The sequence below is a fragment of the Pelophylax lessonae genome (assembly GCF_965119305.1).
Source record: "Pelophylax lessonae genome assembly, chromosome: 1".
Classification (NCBI taxonomy): domain Eukaryota; kingdom Metazoa; phylum Chordata; class Amphibia; order Anura; family Ranidae; genus Pelophylax; species Pelophylax lessonae.
This window is the reverse complement of record NC_138768.1, coordinates 121,596,433-121,622,652: the sequence shown is the minus strand read 5'-3', so window position 1 is coordinate 121,622,652 and position 26,220 is coordinate 121,596,433. Positions and strand designations below refer to the sequence as shown.

At 42.8% G+C, this 26,220-nt stretch overlaps 1 protein-coding gene across 1 annotated transcript in view; it reads left to right on the top strand.

Moving 5' to 3' along the window:
• The window catches only part of IPO11 (importin 11), a 926,630-nt gene that overhangs the window by 696,883 nt on the left and 203,527 nt on the right, over positions 1-26,220 (top strand). The window contains exon 27 of the mRNA XM_082270245.1: positions 18,412-18,507. Within this exon, the coding sequence (XP_082126371.1) occupies positions 18,412-18,507 (96 nt within the window). The remainder of the gene's footprint in view (positions 1-18,411; positions 18,508-26,220) is intronic.

Below are 26,220 nucleotides of genomic sequence, written 5' to 3'. Positions count from 1 at the left end.
ATTCCAACCAACAAAACACCACTCTGGACAAAAGACGGACGATCGGTCGGCCGATAATCGTTGCGTGCGTACTAGGCTTTACTCTCCATCCCACTGCTTGGGTACACTAAGACAGGCCATACATGTTTCGAACCGTGTATGGGCAGGCTGAGTTTACCAAGTTGATTTCCTTACAGGTAAAAAAAATTGCACCGTGTATGGCCGCCATTAGAAACACTATAACTCAGGCCTACAGGCTAATAATTGATTTATTTAAAAATAATTATTTGTCAAAGATTCGGTTCTGCTAGTGTATAGGATAATAGTTTACTGCCATTTATACTCATCGATTAATAAATAGCTCTATTCGTATTTCACTTTTCTATTCCTTTGCTTTCCTTTTCACTGGCCAATCATTAACATTATTTCATGTTTTGTTCTTTGTGATCTTTACAGAAAATTGTGTCCATCTTTTTGACTGAATAAACATTGTTTGATGATAACTGCAAATGATTACTACCCTATTTATTCTTGTGCCATGCTGACAGCTTTGCATTTGTCTGGAGCTACAAGATTTTCTTTGTTAAAGGTTAACTACAGTGTTATTTCAGTTAGTATAGATCGTATCCAAAACTTTAAAAACAAAAAAAAAATCTGTTCACATGATGACAGAGATGCCTGTGTGGATGGCTCCCTTTAAACTTTTTTTTTTTTTTTTTTTCTTCCCTGCAAAATATAAAAGGTTTGGAAAATCACAGAATATCCATAATATTTTGACAACCTTTTTTTATTGTCAGTTGATGCATATGTCCCATGGCACTTCTAAAGATTTTGTTAGCTCCTGGTTTTGTCTGATTGAACATGCTATAACTCAATATACACACTTCTGTGAATTGTATACTATAAAGAGAAAATTAACAGTTTCTCCTCAGTTATTTACCAACTTCTTTAATTTATGTGTGCAGTATTTGTTCAGATACCATGTGTGACGGGAGTCACTTTGGGTGGGGGGCTTGTGGAACCAAGATTACTTTAGAGAGGTCGGGGAAACTCCTTGTCCAGCTTCCCCGGTCCCTCTTATGTGTAAGTCATCCTGTGTCTATTAGGGGCACAGGGTGACCAAGAACCCCAGTTGGGTCTGCACTAATCAGACTCACTGTACGACCACACCGGACTCAGCATTTCGCTTTATCCCTGTTATCCTGGGTTCTATATGTGTGTTTTGTTTTGGAAGAATGAAGGGGCTTTGTCACTTGGGACAATAATATTTCTGAACAATGTCACTCAAGAAATATATGAAGATAAACAATTTCACTTTTCAGAGTGCTAGATAGTTTGAGGTGGTGTGGGGTTTGTTATTAAGTACCTGTATAATCCATGGCTGTACTATCTGGCCTCCCAACTGCAACACTTGGTGGGCGCGGTCTCGGGGATGCAGGTTGGCACGGCGTTGGCGGTCATGCAATGGTTTACCGGCACGTGCGGGATACCAGAGGGACTGGAGGCGCAGCTTTTTGCCAAATAGAATAGGCGCTACCCTACGTATCGACTCCTTCAAAAGGTGTGGGACAAAACTAAACAGATACAGCAGGCCTTGGGGTATACCAAGTTCAGCCCGATCTGGCATAATCGAACGTACCCTGAATTGCATAAGCTGGACCAGGCAGGCAGGTGGCGTTCGTTTGGAGTGACTCACCTAACGCACATCTTACGGGGAGCGTGTCTGTTGCCCTTTGAGCAACTACAGGACCGCTTCTCAATTCCAGGTAATATGCAATTCTATTATTTGCAACTGCAACACGCCGTGCGGGCACAGGCCGCCCTGCGTCAGCTATACCTGTCCCCCACCCCTGTCTTCTCCCTTATGCAGCAATTTACTGACACCAAAGGGTTCATATCCAGTTGCTATGCCTCACTACTGGGTACATTTTTAGAGAAATACCCTGGCAGGGCTTGCGACCAATGGAGCTCTGATGTGGGGGAGATCCCGGGTGAGCAGTGGGAGGAGGCCTTGGAGGCAGTGCGCACCTGTTCCCTGAATGTATCTCACCAGGTTTCCTAGCTTCACATCCTCCTTAGAGTTCACCATACACCCTTGAAACTCCACGCCATGGGCCTCCGCACCGACGACCTCTGTGGTCAATGCTGGAGGGAGGCGGGGGACTTGATTCACTTAATGTGGAGATGCCCGAAATTGCACAGATACTGGTCCGCTATGACATCCGCTATCAACGGGGCCCTAGGGGTGGACATCGCTAGGGATCCCAGACAATGCCTTTTGGGTATCCTAGACCAGGTCGTGGAGGATAAGTTTCTGCGAAAGGCCGCCGCTCGAGCTCTGTTTCAAGCCGTTTGCTTATCCTGCGACATTGGATAGCAACGGACCCCCCGACATATGGGATGTGGCTGGAGCAGATGGGCAGTACTCTCCGCATGGAAAAGATTATTTACCAAGATAGGGGTTCTCCGCAAAATTTCTCTAAGATATGGGGAGCCTGGCTGAACTGCCCGGGAATGGCCCCCAATGAGCTTATTATGGATCGTTTGCTAACGTAACTCTATGTACTGCAGTGTTAGCAGAACCATCATAACCTGTTGTAATGGTGTGAGTTTCCTCTATAAAATTTTTCTCTGATTTAAAAAAAAAAAGTACCTGTATCCCATTGTTCTGTTGTTTCTGTCTGCCTTGGGATCAACCTATTATGGGATGTATATGTGTATGTGGATTAGCTGTTAAAGGGGAGGGGGGATTTTCCCAGAGTGTATACCCCTTTGTGCCTGTCTTTGAATAAACAGTCTTATGCTTCTTACCACACTGCGCTGATGTCTCGACAAGTGACTGGGTGGGCTAAGGGATCTTGGACCCTGCTGGTATCAGGCAAGGGAAGCTTATACGGCGGACATACTCTTTTTGAGTGAGGGGGTCCGTCACACCATGATCCAAAAATCCAATGAGATTGCTTCAATAAATGTGTTTTATTTGTTCATATTGAACATATACTAGCATTATATTATTCTGACCAGAGAATGTATGTTTATCCATTTGAGGGATTTGATTTCAGTGTGCTGCAAGTGACCTGTCCAAAAATGGTTATTGCTCAACTTTGGTCGTTAAGCCCCCACCCCCAACTATTTATTTGGATATTTAAAAAAAATCTAAGCTAGAAACCCAAAATACCCACCTAAATCTATTAACACATGACGCACTGGCAGTGATGTGGCCACTTGCTATTGGCAGTACAATAGCTGAGTTGTCTCAGGCTGCACAGCATGGTGATGTTCATAGAAGCAGCCAGTCAGTGTGGGCATAGTCTTCAGTCCTGCATTCACTGGTTGTCACTTCTAAGAACAGCACCAGTAAGTGGCACAGGCAGCAGATTTAGGTTAGTAAAACCTAACATCGCAAGATAATTCATATGGCAAATAAAAAACGAATAGATAGGAGGGTGGTTAATTTTATCAAGAAGAATGGCTTTAAATCTGTTTGTAGCATATGAGGTTTAAATGGTCTTGTATACCTAGTCTAATGCAGGCCAAACACATGACAACTTTCATATTCATAGCAATTTTCAACTTTCAATTGCTATTATGAATAAACTAAGGTAACCTATCGACCATTAATGAATTTGATTGCACTGCAAACTTGTATTCATTTTACATACTGTAACAAATTAATGGCTTGAAGAAAATACATTTTATTGAATACAAATTAATCAATACCAGGAATGCCATCAAGCAATCTGATAGAAATTGATTGCTCTTTCTACCACGCACAGTCAGGGGTTTTTCAACTCAATTGTATTATTTATTTGATTTTTGATTTTTTAAGTTTTTCAGAAAATCAAAATTTAAATATTGAATTGCTACTTGTATGGATAGCAAATGAGCCAGAGGTTATGACCCAGGCTATTTGTGCTCAATTACAGTTTTTATACTTTCGCTTGTTTTTATATACATTAGAACATTTTAAAATTCACTTTGCTGCTTCTGTTAAATTGCATGTAGATCTTTTATGAGTTTTATACAAAACAGTCAGAAGGAAATGCACATGAATGCAGGTGTACTGTTGTAGTCGTAGCTTTACATACCCTGGAAGAATTAGATTTTTTGGCCATTTTTCAGAGAATATGAATAACACACAAACTTTTCTTTCACTCATGGTTCGTGTTGGGATAGTGTTGTGAAGCCATTTATTATCAATCAACTGTGTTTACTCTTTTTAAATCATAATGACAGCAGAAACTACCCAAATGACCCTGATCAAAAGTTTACATACCCTGGTGATTTTGGCCTGATAACATGCACACAAGTTGACACAAAAGGGGTTTGAATGGCTATTAAAGGTAACCATCCTCACTTGTGATCTGTTTGCTTATAATTATGTGTGTGTATAAAAGGTCAATGAGTTTCTGGACTCCTAAAAGGCCCTTGCATCTTTCATCCAGTGCTGCACTGACGTTTCTGGATCCTGAGTTATGGGGAAAGCAAAAGAATAGTCAAGGGATCTGAGGGAAAAGGTAGTTGAACTGTATCAAACAGGAAAGGGATATAAAAAGATTTCCAAGGAATTGAGAATGCCAATCAGCAGTGTTCAAACTCTAATCAAGAAGTGGAAAATGAGGGGTTCTGTTGAAACCAAACGCACGGTCAGGTAGACCAACTATAATTTCAGTCACAACTGCCAGGAAAATAGTTTGGGATGCAAAGAATACCCACAAATAACTTCAGGTGAAATACAGGACTCTCTGAAAATGTGGTGTGTCTGTTTCAAGATGCACAATAAGGGCACTTGAAGAAAGATGGGCTGCATGGTCGAGTCACCAGAAGAAAGCCATTACTACGCAAATGCCACAAAGTATCTCGCTTACAATACGCTAAACAGCACAGAGACAAGCCTCAAACCTTCTGGCACAAAGTCATTTGGAGCAATGAGACCAAAATTGAGCTTTTTGGCCACAACCATAAACCCTACATTTAGAGAGGAGTCGATAAAAAGTACACCATTCCTACTGTGAGCCATGGAGGTGGATCACTAAAGTTGTGGGGATGTGTGAGCTACAAAGGCACAGGAAATTTGGTCAGAATTGATGGCAAGATGAATACAGTATGTTATCAAAAAATACTGGAGGAAAATTTCCATTCATCAGCCCGGAAGCTGCGCATGGGATGTACTTGGACATTCCAACATGACAATGATCCTAAATACAAGGCAAAGTCGACTTGTCATTGGCTACAGCAGAATAAAGTGAATGTTCTGGAGTGACCATCTCAGTCTCCTGACCTCAATATCATTGAGCCACTCTGGGGAGATCTCAAAAGTGCAGTTCATGCAAGACAGCTCAAGAATTTACAGGAACTGGAGGCTTTTTGCCAGGAAGAATGAGGCAGCTTTACCATCTCAGAAGATAAAGAGCCTCATCCACAAATAACACAAAAGACCTCAAGCTGTCATTGATGTTGAAGGGGGCAATACACGGTATTAAGAACTGGAGTATGTGAACTTTTGATCAGGGTCATTTTGGTAGTTTTTTTTGTCATTATGATTTAAAAAGAGTATACACAGTTGATTGATAATAAATGGTTTCAGTCAAGCACAAACCATAAGTGAAAGAAAAGCGTTTGTATTTATCATATTCTCTGAAAAATGGCCAAGAAATCATAAATTCTGCCAGGGTATGTAAACTTATGAGCACAACTGTATTCCATGCAGTTTAAAATGTATAGCATGAAAGTGTAAGTTTAGTTACTATATGTTATAACCCAGTTTTTAAAAGCCCAAAACTTTATGGCTTTAAATAATGTATAGTAAAATGGAGAGTCTGAGATCACCAGCCATCCATTTATAAAAATCCGTAGTCTTTATTGGTCTCTCAAAACAAGCAAACACTATAAAGTGGTAATAAACTCTCGTTTTCTATTTTTACCTACAGGTAAGCTTAAAATAAAGCACACCTGTAGGTACAATGAATATCTACTAAGCATGCACCATTTAGGAGAAATTCTAGCGAGCAGCAGCCGGTGACATCACTAGCGAATGCACTCTGAATAAATGGCATACCTGTGCCTTTCCTTCAGAGTTATGTACAGCAACTGAGACTCAAGTGCACTAATGCAGGAGTACAGTCATCACTGCTCAGCCAGTCAGTCAGCCGGAGCCACAAACCTGGAAGGAAGACCGTGTGAAGATGAAAGTCCTGTCAGCAGTGACCACGCGATGCTGGAGGGCTTCATTTCATGGTCATTTTCTCATAATGTTCTAGTATGTTGTACATACTAGCACATTATGATATTGCCTTGCAGGAAGAAACTTGTTTTTTTTTTTTTTTTTAAAGAGTTTACTACCGCTTTAGGCTTTTTCTCTGCAAAAATAAAGGCAAAACCGTCCATAGTCCAGGTAACATTAAGACTACAAAAGGGCTCACCACCAGTATCTCGGTTCCACACTTGGATTTAGGGTCCCTGTTTGTGTCGGGATATAAGATGAGCCTCAGGAGCAAAACCGAATCTGTCGCCGGACTCCCCACATTTTCTCACAGCTGTGGACTACAACACTCTACCTCATAGATAGGCGGTGATTCTTTCCTGCTGCTTGTCAAACCTCCCTTGCTTTCCCACTCTAATTCTCTCCAGACCTCTGAATTCTGGTTCCCAAATGAGGACTTTCCAATCCATAGAGTACATCAGTAAATCAGTCCTCTCCATCTACCCCGGAACCCCTCATGCTGCCTGGATGAGAAGCCCTGAGTAATAAAAATGTCTAATGAACACTCCAACCCAAATAGAAAGGAAATATATCTTCCGTCCATGGCCCATCATTGGTGTCCTGTACAGGAGATAAATATAGTATAAAAACTTTTCTAATATATAGTAGTCTGGGGTGTCCAGAGGGGGTCCCCAAGCTTCTACTAACAGTGCGTATCAACTCTTTGCCCAGTCAAAATGGCCATGCATTTAGATGGATTGGGGCCTTGGATGCTGCTGCAGGTATGTGTAAATACCTTAGTGCCTGTAATTCATACTTGTAAGCAACTTTTCTTTCAGAGTCACTCTGACATTCACAATAACAGTTATGTAGAAATGGCTTTTTCTTTCACATGGGCAATCCCTGCAAACCCTTGCACAGTATATCTCTTATATATCTCTCTTACTCCTCAGAACATTGTATATATCCATATCCCAACAAGTACAATAATTGTTTTGAAAGCTCAAGAAACTAGTAGGCGGGAAAGAATTTCCAAAGGTCATACTTCATAAATCCATTTTGAAGTAGCCATTAAAATGTTCTCAGCATTCATTTTAATTGAATACAGTAATTGGTATTTCATTGATTTCACATAAGTAGCGTTTCTGCCTCAAGTAAAATCGTTGTAATCTCCTTATTAATTTGTAAAGATTTAATGGACATTCAAGGAGATTATTAGCTTTTGTATACTGGTGTGCCTCCTATTATTCCACCAGAATACATTATTACAGTATATTTTTAATCACAAGGCTTTGTACAATCAGTATTGTCAAAGTATGTTGTGTTTCAGGACTTACCCTCCTTTAGCCGAGACAATCTCTCTTTGGGAATGTGGGAGCCAGTAGTTTTACTTCTTAAAGTGGAAGAAACACCTAACTATACCTTTTTGGTTGGTTCTAAAGTTTTTTTTTTTGTGTTATTTATCTTAATGTATTCTCTGCATTAAGATAAAAACCACCCAGTGAAAGCGGTAAGTCTATATAAAAGAAAAGTTTTACCCTCTAAGGCAATATCATAATGTAATAATAAAAGTAAGTCGCGCTAAAATATTACATATCACCCTTATGACCAGTGACAAAGGTGCTACATATAGGAGTATAATGACTCCTAAATCATGTGTCAATGTAATTCAATAGTAGAAGAAACTTGTATAATGTGAGCAACAAGTCCAAAAAGTCCATGTATAAATAATTCTTGAGTGAATATAAATCTGGGAGAAGACCACTGGCTGTACAAACTTCTTACCAGAATGTATATCATCAAACGCCCAATTCAAAAGGTGTATTTCTTTCACAACGGGACGAATTGGGAAGCTCCTTAGGACCAGGAAACTCAAGACACTCGGCCCAAATCCATGAAAAATAAAATGACAGGCCCCATAGAATAATACTGTACACAAAATTAAAGATCTACATCCATGTGCAGTTCCTCTAGAAGGTGCTGATAAAGAAACCTCCACCAAATCCAGGCTGGTGCCAAGAGAAATTTCAAGCAAAAGAGGGAGGACTGTGTATAGAGGAATTATAGACCATCTCCCATAAGCACAATCTGCTTACCAGATATATAAAAATTCATGCAGGTGATAACATAAGGTGACCGACAAAATAACAGTCTGGATCAACCAACTTGAAAAAGCCACCACCGACACCACTGCCGCTTACCAGAAGCATGTAATAATGAGCCAAAAATCAGTCATCCGATTCCAATGAGGTTGATTCGATGCCAGATAGCTCCAAAGGACTCCCCACATAGGTCCAATCATCTGTCCCATCATCAAAAATGACCAGTGATAAAGGTGCTACATGATGGGACAGATGATTGGACCTATGTGGGGAGTCCTTTGGAGCTATCTGGCATCGGATCAGAAGCTGTGCATGGATGCCGCGATTGCACCGGAAGTGACGAGTGGGGCCGGTGCAGTGCATTGTGGCACTCCGACATCACCAAAGAGGACGCGCTGGCTTTAGCTGCCCACACCTGAGATGGCAGCGCTGGAGAAGAACTTTTAAGAGCGACCCGGGACAGTTCAGAGGCTATCCATTGTGGAATGTACTAGCCCTGACTGTCCCGGGGGGATTTTTATCTAAATATAACCCCCCGAGGCCGGAACTCCGCTTTAAGTACTCAGTTCTTTTTTTTTTTTTTATACTGTACACAGGTTAGACAGAATAGGTGAGGGGAGGAGGACATTTTTAATAATAGTTAGACTTGCGCTTTTCTTCCACTTTAAAGCTGCCATTCCAGGCAGATATTAAATGCACAAGTTGATGAACCTAGGTATTAATACATCATTACATTTTTTCTTTTTATTGTAACTAGCATACATAACTGAAGTTGACCAGATATCAGGCTTATGTAGTCCCTTGTACAGCAGCACTCATGCTTGGAGAGGAAGTAGGACTAGGAGCCAGTCAGTCATGCTGCATGCAAAAGTTCTAACAAGGACTTTTCTGATAGTAGGAAAGAGCAGAATGATTAGCATTGCTTTCATCCTCTTCATTTACTGACCAATCAGCAAGTTGGGATTGAGAGAGGACACCACTGTATTCCTTAAACATTCTATAGCAAGCACAAAAAGTGGTGTCATCCATCTGGCTGTGCTGTCTGGCAGAGATGTATAAATCTCAGAACTTGATGGAAAATATATAAATCTTTGACAGGTAAAACAGCTCCCTTATATGTATTTCATATTGCATGCATTTCATCTGTGCATTTAGCTTATTGCCTGGAGTCCATCTTTAACCAGACACATGGCAGGGAACCTGAAAAGCAGAGAGCTAAGCATTGAACCACAGAGGAAAGTGAGGATGTTTATAGAAAATGATCAACTCCATTACCTGTGGCATATCTGTCACTGTCCATCTGTCAGTAGTCGAAGTAAGAAAAGCCTCCAGATTTGCTGGCAGACTTTTCCCAGCATATTCCGTGATCATTGAAAAGGTCTTTTAAGGACCCATTTACACTTCTCTTCTTAAATAAAAAAAAAAAAGTGCATATTTAGTGCGAACTATACAGGCTTAAGTTTTTAGTTTTGTTTATTTTTTTTTATGTGTAAGTTTAAGTGCCCCCCTCAAAAAAAAAAGTAAATGATGTTCCCTGCATAAGAAACCCCTGGTACATCACTGGGCTTCAAGTGATTGAATCATCATTCTCATCCCTGTACTGTTTTTTAGAGCCGATGGTCGGCTCTCTTGTAAAAGCAATCTTCCTCAGCTTTACTGGGAACTCCCATCCCACCAGTAGTTCCAATCGACTAGCCAGTGCTTTCACCAGGTGATCAGAAAATCGAACAAAGACCAGATTGGCTTTTTTCAGCTCTGGGCTATGGTACCCCAAACTGACATCACTTCCAGTTTACCCAGAGGGCATTTTCAAAAAATCAAAAGCATTCAAACACAGTGATCTTAGTGTGACCAAATGCTTTTAAGGGCAGAGGAGGGATTTGTGGTCTCATAGATCTAAGATCTTTTCACAAAGAGTACCTGTCACATGCCTATTGCTGTCACAAAGCATGTTTAATCACTTCCTGCCATATAGCAAAATGATGGCCGGGAAGTGGTTGCTCTATCCTGACTGGCCGTCATATGACTTCCAGCAGGATAGACCGCTCTGCGTGCCCCCGGTGGGCGTGCAGAGCTGCGATTGGTGGTGCGGTATGTCACCCTGACTCACCGCATCTCCAATCTCGGTAAAGAGCCTAATGACATAGGCTCTTTACCATGTGACCAGCTGTGTCCAATCACAGCTGGTCACATAGTAAATAGGAAGTGCCATTGATCGGCTTTCCTCAGTTCGAGCCTGACAGGCACAAGTAGAGGAGAGCCGATTGGTGGCTCTCCTGACAGGGGGGGGGGGTCTGTGCTGGTAATCAGAGCATTGATTACCAGTGCAGACCCTTGGGGGGTGCCACTAGAGCCACCAGGGATTGCCCACACATGACCACCAGGGATGCCCACCCATGGCCACCAGGGATGCCAATCAGGGCTCAGGGACCCTTTCAGTGCCTTCCTCATCAGAGCTGCCCATGATTGCCATCTATCAGTGCCACCCACCAGTGCCCATCATTGCCATCTATCAGTGCCGTCCACCAGTGCCCATTATTGCCCATCTGTGCCACCTATCAGTGCCCGTCAGTTCCACCTATTAGTGCCCATCAGTTCTGCCTATCAGTGTCACCTATTAGTGCCCACCAATACTGCATCTCATGCACCGTTATTCTAGCACCAGACCTCCTGAGTAAATCTAAAGTGTTGCCTATGAATATTAAAATTTACATTGTTTGTCAGCATTGCATGGTTGTGCTGAATTTTAAAGCATGACCTGTTTGGTATCTACTCGACGTAACAATGTTTTATATTTTATCAAAATATTGGGTTATGGGGGGGTCGCATTAAAATTCAAAAAAGTATATATGTTTCCAAAAAAAATTGCGTTAAAAAAACTGCTGCGCAAATACATTGTGACATAGAAAATTGCAAAACCCACCACTTTATTTTCTAGGACTTGGTAACACAAATTACTAATCAACCAATCACATGGCAGCAACTCAATGCATTTAGGCATATACAGTGAGGGAAAAAGTATTTGATCCCCTGCTGATTTTGTATGTTTGCCCACTGACAAAGAAATGATCAGTCTATTATTTTAATGGTAGGTTTATTTTAACAGTGAGAGGCAGAGTAACAAATATATCCAGAAAAACGCATTTAAAAAAAAGTTATAAATTGATTTGCATTTTACACTTCCAGCTCCTATGACGTCCTGGATTGGGAGTGGGGATATCTGAATGATGCCGCTGCAGGCATCATTCGAATATCATCTTTTGCAGCCAGCGATTCCCTTCACCATAAGGACAATCATGGCAGCAGTTCAGCCGCTTGATTGTCCTTACAGGTGGCGGGAGGGGACGCCCCCCCCCCCTCCCGCCGCCCTCTAGTGCTTCTACCAGCTTGCCCGTGCGATTGGCAAGCCGGCGGTGAAAGTTCACCATAGAGAATACCGAGGACCAGATGGTCCCCAGCAGTCTCTATGACTCTCTGAAGCCCGGGCGCGGTGTTATGACGTAACGTCTGGCCTGGCAGTTGCAAATACTGCCCAGATCTCGGCTAGAAAGGCTGAGATTGTTTGTTTTTTATATATAATTTTTTTTTTTTTTTAAATCTCAGTCTTTCCTGCCTAGAGGAGAGATGTGGGGACTTGTAGAACCCACATCTCTCCATAGGGAGGACCTGTCATGCCCTATTCTTATTACAGGGATGTTTACATTCCTTGTAATAGGAATAAAAGTGATCCAAAAAAAAATAAAAAAATTAAAAGGAAAGTGTAAACCTATGAAAATAAAAATAAACAATCAATTTTTTTTTTTTTTTTTAAAGCACCTCTGTCCCCGCACGCAGAAGCAAACACATACGTTTGTCGCGCCCACATATGTAAACGACATTCAAACCACGCATTTGAGGTACCATCGCCAACATTAGAGCGAGAGCAAAAATTCTAGTCCAAGACCTCCTATGTAATTCTAAACTGGTAACCTGTAAACATTTTTAAAGTGTCGCCTAAAAAGATTTTTAAAGAGGAGTTCCGGGCACAAAAACAAGATTTTTTTTTTTGTGCCCCTCCGCTAGGTATGCCTCACCTGAAAAGGAATTGGATAGTTATTTTTTTTTTTTTTGTTTACTTACCTTGCAATTGAAGATCGAAGATACTCACCTCAGAGTACTTCCTACCTCGGAGCCGCGGCTCACCCCGTCACTTCCTGCCTCGCTATGATTCCTGGGAGCTGAACGTCATTTCCGGGCGACGCCGCATTCCCCTGCTAAACAGCTTCTGCGCATGCCCAGAAGCTGTGGAGGAATGCGGCGTCGCGCCGGAAGTGACGAGAGGGGCCGGTGCGGCGCATTCTGGGACAAGAAGACGCGGAAGAAGACATAGAAGAGGACCGCACCGGCTTCAGCTGCCCACAAGAAAGATGGAAACGCTGTGGAAGAAATTTTATAAGTAAGTATTTCTTCTAAAAGGTAAGTGCGAACCGGGACAGATCAGAGGCTAGCCATTGTGGAATGTGCTAGCCCTGACTGTCCCGGGGGTATGTTTATTAAAAAATGACATCTGTGCCCGGCATTCCGCTTTAAGTATCAAAGTTTGGCGCCATTCCACGAGTGTGTGCAATTTTGCAGCGTGACATGCTAGGTATCAATTTACTAGGCGTAACATCATCTTTCACATGATACAAAATAAGTTGGCCTAACTTTAGTGTTTTTTTTTTATTCCAAAAAAAAAAAACGTTTTTGAAAAATTGCTTTGCAAATTCCGTGTGACAAAATAAGTTGCAATGACTGCCATTTTATTCCCTAGGGTCTCTGCTAAAAAACATATACAGTATCTCAGAAAAGTGAGTACACCCCTCACATTTTTGTAAATATTTTATTATATCTTTTCATGTGACAACACTGAAGAAATGACACTTTGCTGTGAAGTGCCAGGTTGAACTTCCAGTGATCGGTAAGAGAGCCATAACACCAAATTTAGTGTTAAAACCCATGCTGAGTCAAAACACCAAATTTAGTGTTAAAACCCATGCTGAGTCATAACACCAAATTTAACACACCTGCTCCCCATTAACACCTGAGAGCTTGAAACAGTAACTAGTCACATGACACCGGGAAGGGAAAATGGCTAATTGGGCCCTATTGGGACATTTTCACTTAGGGGTGTACTCACTTTTTTTGGCAGCTGTTTAGACATTAATGGCTGTGTGTTGAGTTATTTTGAGGGGACAGCAAATTTACACTGTTGTCCTAGCTGTACACTCACTACTTTACATTGTAGCAAAGTATCATTTCTTCAGTGCTGTCACATGAAAAGATCTAATAAAATATTTACAAAAATGTGAGGGGTGTATTCACTTTTGTGAGATACTGTATAATGTTTGGGGGTTTTCGTAATTTTCTAGCAAAAAAAAATATATGATTTTTACATGTAGGGGAGGTGTGCCAAAATAGGCCCTGTATGGAAGTGATTGAGTGAAATAGGTATCTGATCCCCTATTAATCAGTAAGATTTCTGGCTCCCAGGTGTCTTCTATACAGGTAACAAGCTGAGATTAGGAGCAGTCTCTTAAAGGCAGTGCTCCTAATCTCAGCCTGTTAACTATATAAAAGACACCTGTCCACATAAGCAATAAATCAATCAGATTCCAATCTCTCCAGGGACAAGATTGTAGACCTACACAAGGCTGGAATGGTCTACATTACCATCACCAAGCAGCTTGGTGAGAGGGTGACAACAGTTGGTGTGGTTATTCCCAAATAGAAGAAACACAAAATACCTGTCAGTCTGCCTCGGCCTGGGGCTCAAGATCTCACCTTGTAGAGTTTCAATGATCATGAGAACAGTGAGGAATCAGCCCAGAAATACACGGGCAAATCTTGTCAATAATCTCAAGGCAGCTGAGATAATCACCAAGAAAACAATTGGTAACACACTACGCCATGAAGGACTGATATCCTGCAGCACCTGCAAGGTCCCCCTGCTCAAGAAAGCACATATACAGGCCAGTCTGAAGTTTGCTAATGAACATCTAAATTATTCAGAGGAGAACTGGTTGAAAGAGTTGTGTTCAGGTGAGACCAAAATCGAGCTCTTTGGCATCAACTCAACCAAACTGTGTTTGGTGGAGGAAGAATGCTGCCTATGACACTTAGAATACCATCCACACCGTCAAACATGGAGATGGAAACATTATGCTTTAGGGTGTTTTTCTGCTAAGGGGACAGGACAACTTCACTGCATCAAAGGGACGATGAACGGGCCATGTACCGCCAAATCTTGGGTGAGAACCTCCTTCCCTCAGCCAGGGGTTTGTAAATAGGTAGTGGATGGGTATTCCAACATGACAATGACCCAAAACACACAGCCAAGGTAACCAAGGAGTGGCTCAAGAAGAAGCACATTAAGGTCCTGGTATGGCCTAGCCAGTTTCCAGACCTTAATCCCATAGAAAATATGTGGAAGGAGCTAAAGGTTCGAGTTACCAAACGTCAGCCACAAAATGACTTTTTTTGGCACACTTGGGTCCCTTAGTAGTACCAATTGAGCATTGTTTAAATGCCACAGCCTACCTGAGTATTGTTGCTGACCATGTCCATCCCTGTATGACTACAATGTTACCCATCTTCTGATGCCTGCTTCCAGCAGGATAATGCACCATGTCACAAAGCTCAAATCATCTCAAACTGGTTTCTTGAACATGACAATGAGTTTACTTTACTCCAGTGGCCTCCACAGTCACCAGATCTCAATCCAATAGAGCACTTTTTGTATCTGGTGGAACTGCATATGTGCATCATGGGTGTGCAGCCAATAAACCATGTAACTATGGAGCAAAATCTCTGAGGAACACCTTGTTGAATCTATGTCACGAAGAATTAAGGCCGTTCTGAAGGCAAAAGTGGTCCCATCTGGTACTAGCAAGGTGTACCTAATAAAGTGGCTAATGTGGGTATAATGTTTAGGGGTTCTAAGACATTTTCTAGCAAAAAATACTGATTTTTACATGTAAACAAATAGTGCCAGAAAAGGCCTGGTCTTCAATTGGTTATACCTAACTTTTCCGCCACCAATTTCTGGAATCTTCGCTCTCTGCATAGAGAATTCCAGTGCACCAATAGAATCATCACATCTCACACATTTCAGGGTGTGTTGGTTGCCTGCTTTGCCACCACCAGCCTCTACAGCGCTATTGCTTAACTCCTTCCTGCTTGCCCCTGGATCGCTTTAAATAATTCTGAACCCCCGGTTGGGGGTTTGACCACTGTGATTGGCTTTTACAGCAGTCACATCATCGGGAGCTGCTTCCACTGGCTACCGTTCATTAGTGGAAACCGAGAGCTGTCTGACAGCTCGGTCTTTGTGCGGCAAGCACACATGTCGTGGGCTCTCGGCACAGAAATATTGAACACCCAGTGGCGCATATGTGCAGCAAGTGAGTGTTACAGTTCACCCTTTTGCACGTTACACAGACGGGAACAGGTTAATGTGAACTTACGATAACATGTTTTGCTTTTTTGTGATAGGAGTGGGTAAGGTTTGTTTTTTTTTGTTTTTTTGTTTTTTTTTAAGGTTTTGCGCTACCTACACCTTTTATTGGGGTAAATGGGAGGAGAAGTCTCTCTAATGCACACTCAGCATTTAGCCCCTATGTATCAAATCCCAGCATTTTCATGTGCTCTGGAGACATTAGTGCAGCATCCAACCCTGATAGGCTTTGGAAGACTGAAATACACAGCAGCTGGATGCTTTACTGAGTGGTACTCATGTTTATGGCCCTATGTGTTCAGGGATGTATGCCCAGAGCACATAATTTCCTAGGCTGCATTAAGAGCATGAAAATTACCTGGATTTGTCGCACAGGGGCTAAATGCCCAGTAAACATGTAGCCTAATAGGTACACTGGAAAGCGTAAATCATTTTCTTTCATTTACTCTTAATAGTTTGTCTGACATATCATCATCTAGTTGCCTCCAGGATGGTAGGTTTTAATAGTGCCCACTAATTGACTTATTTTACTCCATATTTTTAATTTATTTTTTACAAACTCACCTAATTGAGCAATAAGTGGCCTACTGAAATCTGAATCTTTTGTTTTTAATATTAGTTTATTTGTTTTATATGTAAAACCAAGGACATTGGCGATCACTAGAACAACATTTGTCCCACATCGACATCAGACAATGGATTCCCTTTGTCAGTACCAGTTCTATATTAGGATTTCCTCAGGTGGGGCTTTTTACCAACTATTTTAGAGAAACCCCTTTCAAAACAATTGCCATATTTCTGCTCATGCTGTAAATGGAATTTGAAAATTCCAGTTAATGTCCAGTATTTTGAAGTGATCTATAACTTAAACCGTTCTCTTTGGGTTATCTCGTCAATTAGCATCAGCAGTTATCATACCCTATTCTGGGGGTCTGCTGTATACTATTTTAAGGAAAGATCCCTCTCTAATTTGAAGGCATTCCCAGAAAGTTTCAAATAGTTCATTTTTTTTTTAGCTTTATGCAATGTTTGACATAAATGGGAACTCAACCCCCCTTTTTTATTTTATTTTTTTACTATATCTTTCCTGTATAGTGTGTAACCTTTTTTAGTTATTTTCCAGTAATTGAAATCCCTTAACCGTAACTCTTTAATTGCAACAAATTCCTAGTTATCCCCAGACAAAAGAGCTATCAACCTTCAAAGTTTGTTGCCTAAACTACTAACATTATGCATATGACGTGACAAACATTGCTATCCACAGTTGGGTTTTTAGTATCCAATCAAAGCTTTTCAGATAAAACTAAGGGTCCTTTCACTTGGTCCGCCTGCATTGGCGGACTCTGTGCTGCTCAGTGGGGGATGCTCTGTGTGCAGAGAGGGAGGTGTCAGAGCCCCGCTGCTCTCTATGGGGGAATTGGATGAGAGAGGACCGCCTGTCCACTCTCATCCGATCCGATCCCCTGGACGGATGGAAAATAGGGTTTCCATCCGTCCGGATTTCACGGACAGGAACGGAATCGGATAGCAGTGGGTGTCAGCAGACATGTCTCCACTGACATCCGCTGCCCCATAGGGATGCATGGAGGATCCGATCAGATCCGCCTAAAAAACTGACAGGTGGATCTGATCGGATCTTTCGTGTGAAAGGGGCCTAAGGCTTCCCTCAGTCTAAAGGATAAAACATGAATTCTATACTTACTTGTTTCAGGTCAGTGACTAGAAGCATTGAACTGCTGGGGCCAACATAACAGCCAGGAGACATTTACAGGAGAGGTCAGCATTGACAGGCTTTGTGTTTCCCTCATATCCGGCTTCCTTTAAACAATACTAAAGATGCATTTTACATAAGAACTGCGTCATTAAAAATGCTGGTACAAAACTGTCCATATGCTTTAGGTGTAGTTGAAATCAATTTTAGTGTAAACTGTAATGTCAGTTGCATTCAGAAGCTTTTCTTATCTTTTAGTGACTTATGTAGATCTCCTGACTATGGTAATTTAGTAAATTAAAGTGGGACCACTACAAACACCAAAGGCATCCTTTATGACGTTTCTGAATAAATAACAAAACTGTTGCCAATCTTTACTGGATAAGTTCATGTTTTAAAAAAATATATAAAAAAAATGCACATTTATTGCAGGTAAAAAAAAATGTTAATTTTCCTTTTTTTTTTTTTTTTGGAGCCTGGAAAGCATTGTGACTGTAATCAGTAGGTCTCCTGCAGTCTGTCAGTGAAGCTGTTGCTCACAGCTCGTACAGGCAGGCAGCTACACAATGACAGGAAGAATCGATGAATTACCTAGAGTGCTCAACAGCGCCCTGGTAATTTAATAACTACAAGCCATCCGCCACAAAGGCTTTCGGTACTTGTAGTTCATTGTTTTACAGAACTCTTAATGAATGACGCAGCCGCATGGGCGAAGCACTGCATGTTTGCTCTTTTCAAATAGTGACAACGGGTGGCGAGTGAAGATGGAAATTATCTGTTGATACAGTAATCATCAAGTTACATTATTATATATATATATTTTTTTTTTTTCGTGGTAAAATTTATTTAGTTTAGTTTACATTTAATGTACTTGCAGCATTTTTTACAGAATTGGCAGTTTCAAGGAGTTTGACTATATTGCATACCTTTTCTATTTTTCCAGTGTTATCCAAGATACATTTTGTGCGACCATTAACATCTGTGTGGAAAGTCTACACGATGTAATGACAGAGGATCCGGAGACAAATACCTACAAAGAGTAAGTGACAAAATATGTTAAATTTTGTATTTCTGTTATTACCGCTACTGGTAGTGATAGAGGTGAAGACATTAGAAAATACTTTAAAAAAGAATTGTAAATCTTAAATTTACTAGCTGAATTATAATATCTTATCTGAGCTGGTTAGTACCATGAAAAACATTAACAATCTCAGCAGTTTAATAGAAACGAGATTTCATATATACCCACTTAGGAGCAGGTACATAAAAATGTTTTTATAAAAGCATGCAATTGGTAAAATAGAGGGCCCCTTGGATCTATTTTAAATGAGTTAAATTATACTAAGGAGACAAACATTAGAAAAATCCTAGAAGCTGAGGTTGGAGAACTGAATGTTTGCAAATAGTGGATGAAATCATTGCTAGTGAGTTTCTATTCTGAAATGGTGTTCAGATGAAAACATGTAAATGTGTATTGCACTGATAATGGCCAACACAGATGTTTGCAGTTTGGAATAAATGGCTCTATTACGATATATTAGGATGTACCGGTGCTGGAAGCTGATCTGAATGCACTGTTGGCCCCAAGGACATAAGAGAATGATTTGTAAGGCTCTCTGTACTGTCCCAAATTGATGAATAAATTCTTATTTTTAGATTTTATGATGGAACTGATGATATGTAAATGTTTTCTGTTTTTCTGCTGTGGTGTACACTGGTTTAGTGGAGGATATTGTTGTTTCTTTTTTAATCTGCCTTGCTTTACCTTCCAAGTGGGAACATGTTAAGATTGGTCTGCTTGTTGTTCTTTATAGGATCTGACTTTAAAACAAAGTGGATAGAAAACACCACATATCACATTTTTGCTTACTATAAACATACACTATATCACCAAAAGTATTGGGACGCCTACTTTTACATGAACTTTAATGGCATTGCAGTCTTTGTCCGTGGGGTTCAGTTGGCCCATCCTTTGCAGCTATAACAGCTTCAACTCTTCTGGGAAGGCTGTCCACTAGGTTTAGGAGTGTGTCCATGTTTGACCATTCTTTCAGAAGCACATTTGTGGGGTCAGGCACTGATGTTAAAAGAGAAGGCCCGACTCACAGACTCCACAGTCTAATTCTTACCAAAGGTGTTCTATCAGGTTGAGGTTAGGGCTCTGTGCAGGCCAGTCAAGTTGCTTCACCCAAAACTTGCTCATGTGTAAATCATTTAGTGGAGGGGGGATTATGGTTTGGGGGGGTTGTTTTTCAGGGGTTGGATTTGGCCCCTTAGTTCCAGTGAAGGTAACACTTTAAGGCGTCAGCATACCTAGAAATTTTGGACAATTTCATGTTCCCAACTTTGTGGGAACAGTTTTTGGATGGCCCTTTCCTGTTCCAACACGACTGCACACCAGTGCACAAGGCAAGGTCCAGAAAGACATGGATGAGTGAGGTTGGGGTGGAGGAACATGACTGGCCTGCACAGATTCCTGACCTTAACCCGATAGAACACCTTTGGGATGAATAAGAGACTTTGAGCCTGGCCTTCTCATCGAACAAAAGTGCCTGACCTAAAAAATGCGCTTCTGGAAGTATGGCCAAATATTCCCATAGACACACTCTTAAACCTTGGGCACAGGCTTTCCAGAAGAGTTGAAGCTGTTATAGCAGCACAGGGTGGGCCTACTCAATATTGAACCCTATGCATTAAGACTGGGATGCCATTAAAGAGGTTGTACACCGAGAAAAAAACATTTTCTCTTCTTTACATCCTGAAAGAGAAACCCATAATGAGCTAGTATGCATCGCATACTAGCTCATTATGAAATACTTACCTTAGAACGAGCCCCCGCCGTGCCGTCCGCTTACCTGTATGACGGGCGACATGTATAGTCGCCCGTCTTCCGGGATCGCGGCATCCGGCCATCTGATTGGCCGGAGCCGCGGTGACGTCACTCCCGCGCGCGGGAGCCGACGGCCACGGCACAGGGCTCTGAAGGAACGGCACGATCTGCCGTTCCTTCAGAGCGCATGCGCCAGTGACGTCACTGGCTGCATTAAAGGTAAATATCTCCTAAACGGTGCATGTTTAGGAGATATTTACAGTACCTATAGGTAAGCCTTAATATAGGCTTACCTATAGGTACAACTTCCTGAGGAGGGTTTACTTCCTCGGTACAACTTCCTGAGGAGGGTTTACTTCCTCTTTAAAGTTCATGTGCGTGTAAAGACAGGTGTCCCAACACTTTTGATAATATAGTGTATGTCATAAATATTGCCACTGTGTGGTCTAAACACTTCTTATATTCCCTGTCTTTTTTGCATTCTGTAGCTGCCATGATGGAATTTCTTCAGAGCATTGAGAGAGCTTGCTTCTTGATTATAAGCTGTACTCACTGCTTCTTAAAGTGTATGTTACCCTTAACTTAATGTTATGCCACCCCCGAAAGACCTGCTTGGTAATTTTGGGTTCTCTGTTCTGCGCCTCAACTCCAAGAACAACCTCAGCCCCAAAAATCACTGAAAGCCCAAGTAACAACACAAGTGTAAAATATATTTAACCTGCTGTGAGATATTGCCAATAAATAACCCCACACACCCCCCATAGTAAGGAATTAATACTGATTAGCGTAAATAGCAGGTTAAACAGAATTAAAAACACAGCAGGCAAGTTCGGCTGCTAAACAGGGTAAAGAACTATACCCAAGTAGAAAAGGGAGAAGTACAATTCTATATAATTAATCAGAATCAATATATTGATTAGCAAGTATCAATGAGCAGTGTATAAGAAATCTAAATGGGTTTAGAATGATAGCAGCTCTATACTTGTTTTGAGTGCACCCAAATGAACGGGCAGGGGTACGATACCACTTTAACTAGCAAATGGGCTAGAGCTTTGGGACAGTTACGGTTAAGGGCAGTCCTTAACCCTAAGTCTTCGCTGGCTAATCATTGGAGTGTGTTGCAGCAGTTGATAAAGCCTGAAGACAGTATTAGGGCTATAGAATAGCAGGTTAAGCAATTCCTAATGGATTGGTTTATAACGGCGAAGTAATTAGCGCAAGGCCTTTTCACCAGACCAAGCAACACGTCTGGGACGGTGCTGGACAGCATAGTTGTTCCTCTTGGATCGCGTCCCCAGCACAGTCCTCTCTCTCCTCTGTCCTGGTCACACTCTGTAGCCTCTGAATGTCCCTCACACAACTGTGGGCATCGCTGACAGGCTCTTAAGCCTGGACACACTATGAAAACATTTAGCTCCGGTCGGAGCAACTGTACTAACGATCCGGCGTTAGTTTTGGGATCTCCCCTGCTGAGCTATTATCTTCTGACAGGGGACTTCCCCGCCACCAGAATACTCTGATCAGCGCTCCCTGCCATTGGCTGGGAGCGCTGATTGGGAGCCCATTGGCTGCTGGTTTTCCAGCATGCACATCCGACAAAAGCTGGCATACACACAGGTTTTTTTTTTTTTCTTCCATCATTCGGCTTGTTTGTACGGGGCTTTACTGTTTTTTCTAAGTGGAGTTCCTTGACAGTGTCCTGTAACCTCAGCTACTGTCCCCCTCTCAGGAGAATTCCCCTTTGTCCCTGGAAGAAGCCCAGTCCCCACTATCTCTGTAACCACACCTGTGCCCCCAGACCTTGGGGAAATGCAGTCCAAGTGCTCAGCAAATGGTGTCCTGATGCTGCTGACAAACTTCACTTCCCATGTGCTTTTGTCTCTGATTCAGGAAGGAAGTCAGCATCTCCATATCTCTATCTTGTGGCCAAAAGGAGAAATTGCATAACTAATACTCTTACAATATAGTCTATGGATGTCCTACATTGCTCAATGACAGCATGCCTGTTACATTGCTATTGAAACTAAGTGTTTGTTTTTTTATGTATCTGCTTAAAAATCCAGCCTTTTCTGTTTTAATAGCAGGTTAAGCAATTCCTAATGGATTGGTTTATAACGGCGAAGTAATTTTTTTTTTCTTCCATCAATGGGGAAATACCTGGTAATTTTTCCAGTTCTCCTTCTATCCTAACTCAATCTGACTATGCCAAGCATGAAAGTAGATCCAAGCTGGCGTGGTAAGTTTAGCTGTGTACCCTGTCTGGAGTTGCAGGATACTGTGCCATTGCACAACATGTCTGTATCAACTGTAGTCAGTTTTGCCACCAAGCCCCCAACCTTCCCTTCTGTGTTGATTGGCAGCAGCTTCTGCAAGCTACTATCAATATACTTCCTTAGATGACATCATTAAGGGCCTCACAAGGGAAAGAGTATTCTTCTTTCGCAGGCTTCCATGGGCACAAAGCCCCATCATAGACAGGGGCCATTCTTTTCTGCTCATAAGAGGCCTTTACGTCCCTCAGGGTCTCAAGACAAGAAATCTAAGCCCTTCAGAGCCTCCACCGGAGGTTCCAGGATGACCTGGTCTGGTAAGTCACGAGCAGGCTCTTCCAGACCTGCGGACAAGGCTTCCTCTGCATGAAGGGGTGCCCTCACCCATATCTGGTGTGGGGGGGCGTCTTCGCTGGTTTTAGGATCCTTGGACCTCCCTGTTAAAGGACAAGTGGGTCCACAAAGTCATTCGGTCTGGCTACAAGATAGAGTTTTGGTCTTATCCTCCGTAAAAGATCTTCCCTTCGGACTTGCGATTGTCCCCAGATCACTTACGGGGGTCTCTTTGGGGCGGTGCAAATCTTGTTACTTCAAAGGGTGATTGTCCTGGTTCCGACTTCGCAACATTTTCAGGGTTTTTATTTAAACCTCTTTACCCTTTTCAGGAAGGAAGGCAAGGTACGTCCAATTCTGGACCTCAAGGCGCTAAACTGCTTTTTGCGGGTACAGAAGTTCCAAATGGAGTCACTACATTAGGAGAATTTTCTTGCTTTTATCGACATCAAGGACGCCTACCTTCACATTCCAATATGTGTGGGTCACCAGAGCTTCCTCCGCTTTACCATGGGTGAGGAGCATTATTAGTTTGTGGTGTTACCCTTTGGTCTCGCCTCCACTCCTCGGGTCTTCACAAAAGTGTTGACCCCGATACTAGCATTGTTGCGTCAGCGGGAGTTCTCGGTACTGGGGTACCTGGAAGATCTTCTTCTGCGAGCAGAGTCTCCGACTGCTCTGATGGACAACTTGGAGATTACACTGCAAACTCTGAGGGAGTTTGGTTGGATTCTGAACCTCCAGAAATCTGCTCTGATTCTGTCCACAAGACTGGACTATCAGGGTCTGACTCTGGACTCGGCCTCAGCCAGTGTGTTTCTTCCTCTGGAAAAACTCCAGAAATTGCAGGAGGCAATCCAGCTTCTGTTGTCCAGCAGATGATTATTCCTCCGGGCTTGCATGTGAGTGCTGGGCCTGATGGTGTCTACCTCAAGGCGGTTCCGTTTGCACAGTTCCACACAAGATCTCTCCAAAAAGAGATTCTGATGAAATGGGACAAGAATCCACAGTCTCTAGACAATCTGATCTTGTTGAGCTGGGGTATGAGCGGGTCCCTGATCTGGTGGCTTCGTTCTCCGGCACTTGGACAGGGAAAGGGGAGGCGTCCTCGGCCCAGATTGTGCTCAGGGGGTATGGACTCTGGAAGAGTTTAGACTGCCGATCAATGTACTGGAACTCTTGGACAATTCGTCTTCAGAGGTGTCCAGTACGAATTCATTCGGACAATGCCACGGCCTATGTCAATCATAGGGGGTACAAGAAATGTCCTGGCAGCTCGGGAAGTAGCTGGCATTCTAAGATGGGCAGAAAGATTAGTTCCAGCCCCCTCTGCGGTGTACATTCCGGGGGTGGAAAATTGGCAAGCGGATTACCTCAGTCGACAGGCGATGGACCAGGGGGAATGGTCACTTCATCCAGAGGTGTTTCAGGAGTTGTGTTTCCGGTGGGGTACTCCCAATGTGGACCTGTTGGCCTCCCGTCTCAACAGGATGGTACAGAGGTTTGTGGCATGGTCTCGGGATCCCCTGGCCCATGCCATAGATGAATTAGTGGCTCCTTGGAGTCAGTATCATCTGATTTACGCCTTCCCCCCTCTCAAACTTCTGCCAAGACTCCTGCAAAGGGTCGAGGCAGATGGGATTCCGGTCATTCTAGTGGCTCCAGACTGGCCTCGCCGGTCTTGGTACGCCAATCTGGTACGGCTGGTCGCCGATGCTCCTTGGAGACTTCCTCTCTGGGAAGAGCTGCTGTTCCAAGGGCCAGTCATCCATCATGCTTTACAGTCGCTGGCTTTAACGGCTTGGCTGTTGAAAGCCAGGTGCTGATGGATAGAGGTTTGTCTGAATTGATGATTCCTTCGCTGTTAAAGGTTAGAAAATCGACCTCTAGGAACATCTACCATCGTACTTGGAAGGCGTACATTGCGTGGTGTGAGTCTCTTGGGGTTCACCCTCGCTCCTTTTCGGTGGCTCAGATATTGGCTTTCCTCTTACGGGGGGTTGAGCAGCACCTGGCCTTGAGTATCATAAAGGGCCAGGTTTCGGCCTTAGCGGTTTTCTTTCAATGTCCATTGGCCACACATTCCTTGGTGTGTACCTTTATCCAGGGAGTTTGAAACTTGGCTCCCCCAGTGCGTTCTCCATTACCGCCATGGGACCTCAATTTGGTGCTGTTAGTTCTTCAGAAACCTCCCTTTGAAAGTCTTCGGGAGGTTCCCCTGCTCATGTTGTCCCAGAAGGTGGCCTTTTTGGTGGCTATTACTTCTGCGCGCAGGGTGTCAAGGCTGGGCAGCGTTGTCTTGTTCACCTTACCTGGTGGTTCACAGAGATAAGGTGGTTCTTCGTCCCTGTCCGTCGTTCCTTCCAAAGGTCGTCTCTGATTTCCATTTGACTGAAGACATTGTGTTGCCTTCCCTATGTCCCAGGCCTAAACATCCTAAAGAAATTGCCTTGCATTCCCTGGATGTGGTTCGGGAAATCAGCTACAGAGTCTTTTCGGACATCACTCACTATTTGTACTCAGGGATGGACCTTGAAAAGGGTTGGCTGCTTCTGCTTCAACCATTTCCAGATGGTGATTCAGGCCTATTCAATAAGGGTCAGGTTCCTCCTTTCCCTGTTAAGGCGCACTCTACTCGGGCGCTTAGTGCCTCCTGGGTCTTCCGTCCTCAGGCGTCAGTGCTGCAGGTTTGCAAGGGGGCCACCTGGTCGTCTGTGCACACTTTCACAAAGTTTTAGAAGGTGGATGTGTTGGCATCTTCGGAAGCTTCCTTTAACCGCAAAGGTTTTGCAGGCTGCTGTTTAGAGGACCTAGTCCTCTTTGAGGGTGTATTGTTTTTTTCAGGTGCACTCCAGTTGTTTATGGTTGAGATCCACCTGGTTGGCTACGGTTTAGCCTTGGGAATTTTTTCTTGCTGTTCCCACCCCTCATGTTTGACACTGCTTTGGGACATTCCAATGGTCAAGAAGATAAGGAGCTGTGTTCGTTAATGAACGAAAGAGAAAATTGGACTTTTGACTTAACGTAAAATCCACTTCTCTGATGTTCATTGATGGACACCGCATCGGCCCCTCTGTGGAGTTGGCTTTCTTGTGACACTGCTTGTAACAAAACTGAGTGCCTATAGCTGAAAGTGGGAGTATACCCGTTGGGACTGCCCAAAACGCGTAGTCAAGCTTTTCCCTGCTTAGTGTCCTACTCCTGTAGGGGGCAGTATAACCCAATGGTCAAGAAGATAAGGAGCTCAGTCCATCAATGAACATCAGAGAAATTGATTTTACGGTAAGTCAAAAATCCAATTTTTTTAAAGAAAAAAAAC